This window comes from Mustelus asterias, chromosome 2, assembly GCF_964213995.1.
Source record: "Mustelus asterias chromosome 2, sMusAst1.hap1.1, whole genome shotgun sequence".
NCBI lineage: Eukaryota > Metazoa > Chordata > Chondrichthyes > Carcharhiniformes > Triakidae > Mustelus > Mustelus asterias.
In genome coordinates this window covers 133,498,198-133,510,319 of record NC_135802.1, presented here as the reverse complement: position 1 = coordinate 133,510,319, position 12,122 = coordinate 133,498,198, and the positions used below count along the sequence as shown (strand labels likewise).

The 12,122-nt window shown below is 40.2% G+C and overlaps 1 protein-coding gene across 1 annotated transcript in view; it reads right to left on the bottom strand.

The window, feature by feature from the left end:
- The window catches only part of kdm1b (lysine demethylase 1B), a 121,696-nt gene that overhangs the window by 52,597 nt on the left and 56,977 nt on the right, over positions 1 to 12,122 (bottom strand). The window contains exons 11-13 of the mRNA XM_078241908.1: positions 7,364 to 7,438; positions 4,529 to 4,663; positions 1,269 to 1,440 (exon numbers count right to left, since the gene is read on the bottom strand). Of these exons, the coding sequence (XP_078098034.1) occupies positions 1,269 to 1,440; positions 4,529 to 4,663; positions 7,364 to 7,438 (382 nt within the window). The remainder of the gene's footprint in view (positions 1 to 1,268; positions 1,441 to 4,528; positions 4,664 to 7,363; positions 7,439 to 12,122) is intronic.

The following is a 12,122-nucleotide window of genomic DNA, read 5'->3' as shown; positions in this document are numbered from 1 at the left end:
AAAGCTGATTCAAGCTAAAGAAAGCATGGTCCAACAGATAAAAGCATGAACACTAATTCCAGAGGTAAATTATCTCAGAATTTACAAATTCATTCAAATCTTGGAGATTTTCAAATAAAAGAAAATGGGATTAGAATAGATAGGTGCTTGATGGCCAGCACAGGCAATGTACCAAAGGGCCTCTTTGTGCTGTAAAGCCCCCTCTTTCTATGACTGACTAAACTGTACCTTCACTAGTTCTTTAGAATTAAAGGTTACACATGAATAAGAATGAAAATGGCTTCAACCTTTACAAAGGCATTAGCGGCGTGCAAGGCAAATAAACATTCTTTAATCAGGTAGAAGGGCAAATATGGAAACACACTGATGAACCACAGGACTATCTAAAGGATCAATGAGAGACAGAGAATATCAATGAATAACAAAATTCCAAGATATAGGGTCATCTCTTGAATCTTCCTGTTTTCAGCCCAAATGTACATTCCTCCCTTAAAATTTTTGCAACTGAAAACAGACAACATACGGAGAAACTTGCCTTACCTTCTTGAAAATCTGTTACTTTTTTGGGATCTAAACATTTTATTTAAAACATCATATACCTGAGATTCCTACATAGGCGTTATAATGCGACAAAACGCAATGTGGATGGAGGTGAGGCTTGATAGAAGAGAAAATGCATACAATTCCCAATTTCATATGAAAGGAACAAAAATAATTTGCGCATGTACAGCAATAACTATCAAAATTAAACCATGTTAAAATTCATTAATATTAATTAACTCAGAGTTGTGCTGCTTCCATTAAAATTGGGAATGGGAATAATATACAATAAAAAGTTATTGTATATGTTGTGGAATTGGGAGAATTATTAGAGAATTATTAGAGAATTAAGTTTTTGGATAAATTGTAAAGTATTACTAAGGGTCATGGCCCAAGCGCCAACTACAGACTTCCAAAGTAAATAGTTCAATCTTGCAACACAATCACAAAAAGAATTGTCCTATAATAAGCTTCCAAAAAAGTTTTTTTTAAAAAACCTATTTTTTATCTTTTAAAAACAGAAGAGACATTAGTGAAAATTCCAAATTTGTCCAGTACATATAGAATCCCATTTTGCAATATTTAAACCTTCCAGATTTTTAAACAAATGGAATTCTTAGCATGGTGTCAAGACTTTTATTTCTCTCATGTTGAGCCTTTCAAAGACTAATTTCACTAACTTTGAACTTGAAACTTAATTCGTGCAAGTCACATTCAAGACAACCAACCTCCAAGGGGAACGTCTTGGAATTGTTTTTTGTCCTTCCTCCATTCTGCAATGACATCCAACATGGCATTGAAATGGAAATCAATGCATTTGTCAATGGTGGGGTCAGCCACCCTTCCACCTTCTTCAATGAGGTCACACCTATCCCCCAATTTGTGCATCTTACTTCCAAGCTGCAGTACAAAATAATTCAGAAGCATTCAACAAACCTTATACAAAAAAAATGTTTTTAGCAATAAATAAAACTCAGACTTCTGTATATATGTAAATATCTATTATAGGCAGCTTTAGGACATAGATAAAGATTCCATGATACGTTATGATGCAATAATGCAGGTTCCTGAAATCGCAAAGTGCCGTCCCACAAGATTGAAAGTGTACACTGCTTATGTTAGTGGTTTGCTATTCTTAATAAGTTAGGGGAAGGTGGTGAGGAGGAAGCGGAAACAAAGAATTCAGTGGCATCGATGCAATGATTAACATGGGAGAGGTACAGTAACACATTCCTCTATGTCACTGCAAAGAAAAACGCTTACACAACCTTAAAAAGTTGCCTTAAAAACTTTTTGGACATACACAACAAGAGTCATATAGTACAGAAGAGGCCCTTCAGCCCATCGAGTTTGCACCAACAAAACTACACGATTCCTGCTTTCCAGCACTTGCCCCATAGCCTGGAATGTTATGGCATTTCAAGTGCTCGTCTACCTACATTTAAAAAGGTTGAGGTTTCCTGCCTCTACTATCCTCCCAGGCACTGCATTCCAGACTTCCACTACTCTCTGGGTGAAAAAGCTTTCCTTAGATCCCCTTTAAATCTCCTGTCCCTCACCTTAAAATTATGTCCCCTTGTTATTGATCTTTCAAAGGGGAACAGCTGCTTCCTATCCACCCTGTCCATATCGCTCAATCAGATCTCCCCTCAGCCTTCTCTGCTCTGAAGAAAACAATCCAAACCTATCCAGCCTCTCTCATAGCTCAAATACTCCATCCCAGGCAACATCCTGGTGAATCTCCTCTGCACCCTCCCCAGTGTAATCACATCCTTCCAATAGTGAGCTGACCAGAACTGCATGCAGTACTCCAGCTGTGGCCTAACCAAAAGTTTGTACAGCTTGAACGTAACCTCCCTGCTCTGATACTCTGTGCCACAATTAATAAAGGCAAGTGCCCCATATGCCTTATTGACCTGTCCTGTCATTCAGGGATCTGTGGACAAGCACCCAAGATCCCTCTTCCTCTGAGCGTCCTAATGTCCTGCCATTCATTCAGTACTCCCTTATCTTGTTACTCCTTCCAAATTTCAGGGTTAAGTTCCATCTACCATGGATCTGCCCATCTGACCTGCAACCCAAGACCTTCTTCCTCACTATTAACTACCCTGCCAATCTTCATGTCATCCGCAAACTTACTTATCATCCCCCGCACATTCCAATAAGGGACCTAGCACTAATTATTTTGGTATGCCATTGGCCTCCAGTCTCTAGTCACACATACAGCCTTGCACCACCATCCTTTGTCTTTTACCACTTGGCAAGTTTTGGATCCATTTTGCCAAATTACCCTGAATCCCATGTGCTTCTACCTTCTGTATCAGTCTCCTAAGTGGGACCTTGTCAAAGGTCTTGCTGAAATCCATATAACCTACATCAACTGCAGTACTCTCATCTACACACTTAGTCACCTCGTCAAAAAATTCAATCAAATTCATTAGATATGACCTGCCTCCAACATGCTGATTATACCTGATCAAACTTTGCATCTTGAAGTGGTGATTAATTTTCTCCAATTGTTTCCCTACCACTGACGCGAGTGAGACTTGCTGGTGTGTAATTCCTTGGTTTATCTCTACCACCCTTCTTGAAAAGTGGAACCACATTAGCTAACACCAAATCCTCTGACATTTCTCCTGTAGTCTGAGAATTAAAAATTTGGGTCAGATTCCCTGTAATTTCCCCCCCCACTCTATTGTAGATTTCCCGACAAGAAACTGTTCCCAGTCTACTTTTGGCCAGATCCTGCCTTATTTTAGTAAAATTTGCCTTCCCCCCAATCGAAAACCATTTGTTGCAGACCAGCTTTTCCCTTTTCCATAACAAACTTAAATCATACCATGTTGTGGTCACTATCACTAAAGTGCTCCCCACATTGAACACCTGTCCGGCTTTGTCTCCTAGAATTAGATTCAGCATTCTCTTTGCTGGACCTTCTACATAATTGACATAAAAAGCTCGCCCGAATACATTTCAAGAAATCTGCCCCTCTAACCCTTTACACTATAACTATCCCAATTAGTTGAAATCCCCCAACATAATTACTCTATTATTATTGTTACACACCTCAATAAATTGTCAACATATCTACGCCTCTATTGCCCGCTGACTGTTTAGAGACCTATAATACATTGCCAGCAATGTGACTGCCCTCTTTTTATTCCTAAACTCTACCCACGAGTCTCATTTGAAGACCCTTCCAAGATATCATCCCTCCTTACTAGAGTAACTGACTCCTTAATTAATAATGCAACATTACCTCCTTTTTTGCACCCTCCCCTGCCTCACGTTACAAAATTAGGACAAGAGTTACTCAACTCAGAATTCCACGTCTCTGCCTGCAGGAGCAGGTCACAGTATATGACTGGTCCAATTCGGTTTCTGGTCAATGGTAACCCCCAGGATGTTGATAGTGGGGAGCATAGTGATGGTACGGCCATTTAATATCAAGAGGAGATAACACTCTCTCTTGTTGAAGATGGCCATTGCTTGGCACTTATGTGCCACTAAGAACCCAAAAGCAAATATTGCTCAAGTCTTGCCTTACACGGACATGGACTGTTTCAGTATGAGGAGTTGCAGATGGTATTGACCATGGTGCAATCATCAGCAAACATCTGGCTTCTGACCTTATAATAGAGAGAAGATCATTGATGAAGCAGTTGAAGATGGTTGGGATTTGGACACTACTCTTTAAGAATAAAAACTGAACTTCTCCACTTTTGCTATAAAAATTCTTCAGTAAAACTTCATGTACCAGTACCAATTTGCTTACAGTTTTTGGAGAGGGAGGAGAAACCAAATGTGCTGCCTATAACCAAAATAATACTTAAAGATATCCCCCCACCTGAAGCAAGAATTGCAAACAAATGCTGGACAACAGATACCAATGAAAGAAACAAAAATTAAAAATGTACAATTACAACAATTCTTCACCATGCCACATAGAATAACGTAGTCTTAATATTTCTGCTATATAGAAACCCACTTGCTCACACATTAGCGCTATAGGATTGTTAATGCAGCCATTAACAATCTGTGCTCCTTTTCCCACAGTCACGCCAAGAGAGTGGTCATCCCAAATACGTCCACCAATCCGGTCTCTGGCTTCCAATACCATCACCTAATTTGAAAATATGGAATAATCAGAAAATCTATTTCTTTTCAAATTGCTTACCTATAGATGTGGTTGTTCGTTAGAAGTCTATTTAGTAGTCTCTGAAATCACACTCAGGATCCATTTTAACTCTTAATCTCAATTCCTTTTTTGTACCAAGCAATTTGTGAGAACAATAAAGAAACTGCAGACCAAGAGTCAACTAAAAATTAAATAGGCCATCTGAAGCAAAATTTAAAATAAGATGGAATTAATTTTAACAGCTACAGTATGGTAGATTGTTGCATAAGGTTAACTCTCACGGGATCCAGGGTGAAGTATCTAAATGGATACAAAGTTGGCTTCTCGACAGAAGCCAGAGGGTGGTTGTAGAGGGTTGTTTTTCAAACTGGAGGCCTGTGACCAGTGGTGGTGTGCCTCGGGGATCGGTGCTGCATCCACTGTTATTTGTCATTTATATTAATGATTTGGATGAGGATATAGGAGGCATGGTTAGTAAGTTTGCAGATGACACCAAGATTGATGGCATAGTGGACAGTGAAGGTGGTTATTTTGAATTGCAATGGGATCTTGATCAATTGGGCCAGTGGGCTGACGAATGGCAGATGGAGTTTAATTTAGACAAATGTGAAGTGATGCGTTTTGGTAGATTGAACCAGGGCAGGACTTACTCAGTTAATGGTAGGGCGTTGGGGAGAGTTACAGAACAAAGAGATCTAGGGGTACATGTTCATAGCTCCTTGAAAGTGGAGTCACAGGTGGACAGAGTGGTGAAGGCGGCATTCAGCATGCTTGGTTTCATTGATCAAAACATTGAATACAGGAGTTGAGACGTTTTGTTTAAGTTGTACAAGACATTGGTAAGGCCACACTTGGAATACTGTGTACAGTTCTGGTCACCCTATTATAGAAAGGATATTATTAAACTAGAAAGAGTGCAGAAAAGACTTACTAGGATGCTTCCGGGACTTGATGGTTTGAGTTATAAGGAGAGGCTGGATAGACTGGGACTTTTTTCTCTGGAGCGTAGGAGGCTGAGGGGTGATCTTATAGAGGTCTATAAAATAATGAGGGGCATAGATCAGCTAGATAATCAATATCTTTTCCCAAAGGCAGGGGAGTCTAAAACTAGAGGGCATAAGTTTAAGGTGAGAGAGGAGAGATACAAAAGGGTCCAGAGGGGCATTTTTTTCACACAGAGGGTGGAGAGTGTCTGGAACAAGTTGCCAGAGGTAGCAGTAGAGGCAGATACAATTTTGTATTTTAAAAAACATTTGGACAGTCACACGGGTAAGATGATTATAGAGAGATATGGGCCAAATGCAGGGAATTGGGACTAGCTTAGGGGTTTAAAAAAAAGGACGGCATGGACAAGCTGGGCCAAAGAGCCTATTTCCATGCTATAAACTTCTATGACTCTATAGCTCATCACCAAACAATGCTTTAGGAGATACACAAGCATCCATTACCAAAATCACCATTAAAAGAAAGAATCCCAGATTCAGCATCCTCACCCAATATGTAAAAAAAATTGAAATTGCAAATTAGATTTCTTTATAATTCATCACCAAGTATCACAGCCTTTATAATAGATTTCAGCATTTTCCCTAGCTCTCTGTTATTTAAAGAGGAGAAAATCAACCAGGAATTCTGCTCATGATCCCTAGCCAACCTCCTTTTTGCATGTGACACCAGACACTATTATAGAATATCTGTTGGCAGCACAGAAAGAAAAACTTCCAGTATAAGATGCTCCCTTTGCTTCAATGCATTTAATTAACATATCAAATGTACAATTTTTCCTAAATAGCTGGAGAAAACAGTTGTTTGATCTCTGCAAGAACCACTCGCCTTAGAAAAACTGCTCCCCACTAAGATAAGTGGCACATAGGAACATAGATACTGGAATAGTCCATTTGACTCCATTCAATGAGATCATAACTGATCTGCGATCTGATCTCTGGTCTTTTCCTATTACCCTCCATAGCTTTCATTAACAAAAATCTATCAATCCCAGATTTTAAACTAAAATAAAACATTTTAAACTGATTTGGCATCAACTGCCATTTGCGGAATAGTGTTCCAAACTTCTACCCCATCTGTGTAGCGTTTTATAAATTCACTCTCTCATTTTTAGGTTATGTCTCTTAGCCCTAGACTTCCCAACCAAATAATGACACTATGTTCAATGACAAACCAAATGTCTGGGAACAGCAACCAGGACATGCTCCTTTCCCTGTCGTGACTCAGATCCTCACAAGTATACAATTCTTTGCTGTCAGTTAATATGTCAAAATCTAAGACTATCTGAAGTTGGACTTAAGCAAATAAAAAATCAACACTTGCTACTCAAAGCACTTTTTTTCCACATCAACCATCCCCCTGCAGTAAAGCAAAGCAAACTGGACTATTGGTAAAGCAAAATATAAAGTTACATTTTCAAACCATTCTATTTCATTACAGTTTCTCCTGGTAATGTCCTGTCAGCAAGCGCAGTTGCATTGAATGTGTAGCACAAGCTTACTTAAGCCAGAACATTAAAGTAGCCAATCACAATTTCCTATATGCATATTTTCTTTTGAACAATTAAATCAGGCCTACCGTCAAAGTAGGCATGTTTCCTAAATTTGATGTTTGTTAGTAAAACAAAATGGTGATTTTGTGACCAACGATCAATTGTAAGTTTTTTTTGAAGAGCTGACTTACCTTAATTCCAAAATTTTGCAGCTGTCGTGCAGCTGCTAAGCCTGCTGCACCAGCACCAATAACAATAACATTTTTCTGGAGAAAAGAAAAACAAAGCACTTCAACTGATATTCATCAATTTAAGAATTCTTTATACCAATACTTGATAGATTATAATTTAGGCAATTGGATTGCTACACTTTCAGCATTAAATTAATAAATGAATGAATCAGTAGCAGGCCATTTTAAAGTAAATAAAATTTAACAGTCAGAATTTTCAGTTATATATTTAGATAATTTTGGGAAAAAACACACTTAGGAAACTGATGGACTAGCAAGGAGGCTAATTTTAATTTATTAAATTAAGAACATTATGTTGATATCTCAAGTGCTGCTAAGACTGTGAGACGATTGAACGTTTTACTGGTATCCTGGCTCTTTATATTTAAAAATGAAGGGAATGCTTTTTGAACAACAAAAGGTACTAAAATTTAGAGTTACTGTTTATGTATGTGAATGTACAGTGTGGCAAATTAGAGGCGCAGACTGCCAAATGGAAATATGATGTTCTGGCTATAACAGAGAACTGACTGAGAGGAGGACAGGACTAGGTGTTAAATATTCCTGGATACAAAGTGTTCAGGAAAAGTGGGAAAAGAATGGGGGAGGGGGAAAGAGTGAAGGTATTGATTGAGAACTTTACAGTACTGAAGAAAGAGCATGTCGTTGGGGGATTAAGGACAGAATTTATTTGGCTACAGATAAGGAACAAAAATTAAGGCACAATTACATTGCTCAGTTCCAGTGGTTCCCAAAAGTGCGGCGCGCCACACTGGTGCGGCGAGAGAGGATGGCAGGAAGATTCAAGGACAATCAATGTATAGAAACCCATAGAAGTTTCTAGATTTCATGCCATCTCTCTTTGTGTTAAGACTTAACACCAGATACAATGTTCCTTTGGGAACCACTGGTAGGTCAGCAAAAAGTGAGAAGGACGTAGAGAATAAAATCTGCAAGGAAATTAGAGGTTCAAAATTATAAATTAGTTACAATGGGGATCTTTAATTACCTAAATATAGACTGTGATAAGACAGAGAGAGGCAAAAGGTTCCCAGAGTGTGTTCAGGAAAATTTGTACAGAAGTATATTTTCAGTCCAATGGGAAGGATGAGACACACTGGTGCTGATAATGACATGGGCCAAGTGGATACATGTCAGTACGAGAACATTTAGGGGACAGTGATCATTATATCAGTAGATTTAGACTGGCTACAGAAAAGGAAAAACAACCAAAGCAAGAATAATTAACCGGGGTAAAATGAACTTCAACTGGCTAACTTCAGATCTGGGCTGAATAAACTGGAGTCAAAGATGGGTAGGAAAAACAGTAGCTGATTAATGATCAATAACTTCACAAAAAAATTATTTGGGCACTGTCCACATGCATGTCCTCAAAAGGAAAATAGCAAAATAAAATCCAGAACTTCCTGGATAACAAAAGAGGTTAAGATAAAGAGAAAGAAAAGTGTGCTGACAACAAGTGTCAGGTAAAAGAAATACAATTGAGAACCAGGCTGAACATACAAGCTTCAGAGGAGAGGTGTAAAAACAAATAAGCGAAGCAAAGAGGAAATATGAAAGAGGCTGGCAGACAACATAAATGGAAATCCCAGTCTTCTGTAGGTATTTAATTAATAACAGGGCATGTATAAAGAATAGGGCCGCTTAGAGACCCAAAAAAAGGGATTTATGCATGAAGGCAGTCGACAAAAAAGGGATTTATGCATGAAGGCAGGGACAGAGCTGAGGTATTAAATCAATGCTTTGCACCTGCCTTCATTCAGGCCATTGTGGATGTGAAGCTACTTCCGACAGTAGAACGGTTAAAAATTGATAAGGTGGTTTTGGATGGGCTGTCTGTACTTAAAAATTCATTAAACATCAGGACGCGAGGAAGCACACCCAAAGATACAGGGAAGTGGGAGTAGTAACCGTGGAGGCACCGGCCATAATTTTTCCGTCTTTCTTAGACTCGGGGGTGGTGCCAGATGACTGGAGAATTGCAAACATTGCAACCCTTAAACCTAGCAACTACAGACCAGTCATCTTAAGTTGGAAACATTGAACTATGGCTCTAATAGCATAGAACTTCAAAAAGCCAGGCAAGTTGGTGGCATGAACAGGTGGGAGATGAATTTCAATGGAAAGAAGTGTGAAGTATTAAATTTGGTAGGAAGAACATTAAGAGACAACATAAAGGATACAACTCTAAATGGGGTCAGAGTCATAGAGGTTTACAGCATGGAAACAGGCCCTTTGGCCCAACTTGTCCATGCCGCCCTTATTTTTTAAACCCCTAAGCTAATCCAATGACCCGCATTTGGCCCATATCCCTCCATACCCATCGTACCCATGTAACTATGTAAATGCTTTTTAAAAGACAAAATTGTACCCGCCTCTACTACTACCTCTGGCAGCTTGTTCCAGACACTCACCATCCTCCGAGAAAAAATTGCCCCTCTGGACACTTTTGTATCTCTCCCCTCTCACCTTAAACCTATGCCCTCTAGTTTTAGACTCCCCTACCTTTGGGAAAAGATATTGACTATCTACCTTGACTATGCCCCTCATTATTTTATAGACCTCTAAGGTCACCCCTCAGCGTCCTACGCTCCAGAGAAAAAAGTCCCTGTCTATTCAGCCTCTCCTTGTAACTCAAACCATCAAGTCCCAGAAGCATCCTAGTAAATCTTTTCTGCACTTTCTAGTTTAATAATATCCTTTCTATAATAGGGTGACCAGAATTGCACACAGTATTCCAAGTGTGGCCATACCAATGTCTTGTACAACTTCAACAAGACGTCCCAACTCCTGTATTCAATGTTCTGACTGATGAAACCAAGCATGCCGAATGCCTTCTTCACTACTCTGCCCACCTGACTCCACTTTCAAGGAGCTATGAACCTGTACCCCTAGATCTCTGTTCTGTAACTCTCCCCAACGCCCTACCATTAACTGAGTAAGTCCTGCCCTGGTTCAATCTACCAAAATGCATCACCTCGCACTTATCGAAATTAAACTCCATCTGCCATTCGTCAGCCCACTGGCCCAATTGATCAAGATCCCGCTGCAATTGGAGATAACCTTCCTCACTGTCCACCATGCCAATCTTGGTGTCATCTGCAAACTTACTAACCACGCCCCCTATATTCTCATCCAAATCATTAATATAAATGGCAAATAACAGTGGGCCCAGCACTGATCCCTGAGGCACACCGCTGTAAGAAGTTTAACAACACCAGGTTAAAGTCCAACAGGTTTATTTGGTAGCAAAAGCCACAAGCTTTCGGAGCCTTAAGCTCCCTCTTCAGGTGAGTGGGAATTCTGTTCACAAACAGGGCATGTAAAGACACAAACTCAATTTACAGAATAATGGTTGGAATGAGAATACTTACAGCCAATCAAGTCTTAAAGGTTGATTAGTTGTAAGTATTCGCATTCCAACCATTATTCTGTAAATTGAGTCTGTGTCTTTATATGCCCTGTTTGTGAACAGAATTCCCACTCACCTGAAGAAGGAGCTTAAGTGCTCCGAAAGCTTGTGGCTTTTGCTACCAAATAAACCTGTTGGACTTTAACCTGGTGTTGTTAAACTTCTTACTGTGTTCACCCCAATCCAACGCCGGCATCGCCACCTCACACCGCTGGTCACAGACCTCCAATTTGAAAAACAACTCTCTACAACCACCCTCTGGCTTCTGTCAAGAAGCTAATTTTGTATCCATTTAGATACCTCACCCCGGATCCTGTGAGATTTAACTTTATGCAACAACCTACCATACGGTACCTTGTCAAAGGCCTTGCTAAAGTCCATGTAGTCAACATCAACTGCACTGCCCTCATCTACCTTCTTGGTTACCCCTTCAAAAAACTCTATTAAATTTGTGAGACATGATTTTCCACTCACAAAGCCATGCTGACTGTAGCTAATCAGTCCTTGCATCTCTAAATGCCTGTAGATCCTGTGTCTCAAAATACCTTCCAACAATTTACCCACCACAGATGTGAGGCTAACTGGCCTGTAGTTCCCAGGCTTTTCCCTGCAGCCCTTTTTAAACAAAGGCACAATATTTGCCACTCTCCAATCTTCAGGCACGGTAGCACAGTGGTTAGCACTGCTGCTTCACAGCTCCAGGGTCCCGGGTTCGATTCCCGGCTCGGGTCACTGTCTGTGTGGAGTTTGCACATTCTCCTCGTGTTTGCGTGGGTTTCCTCCGGGTGCTCCGGTTTCCTCCCACAGTCCAAAGATGTGCGGGTTAGGTTGATTGGCCAGGTTAAAATTGCCCCTGAGATGCGTAAATTAGAGGGATTAGCGGGTAAATATGTGGGGGGTAGGGCCTGGGTGGGATTGTGGTCGGTGCAGACTCGATGGGCCGAATGGCCTCCTTCTGCACTGTAGGGTTTCTATGATTTCTATGATTTCACCCGTGACTATTGATGATTCAAATATCTCAGCTAGAGGACCCGCAATTTCCTCCCTAGCCTCCCACAACATCCTGGGATATACCTCATCAGGTCCTGCAGATTTATCTACCTTGATGCACTTTAAGACTTCCAGCACTTCCTTCTCTGTGAAGCACAGACACCTAGCTGGATAGTCACTGAATGTGGCAGGACAGGTGGAGGGAGCAGTTAATAAGTCATACAGTAACATGAGTTAATTGGGCATAGACTACAAGAGCAAGAAGTTATGTTGAACTTGTATAAGACACGAGTACGA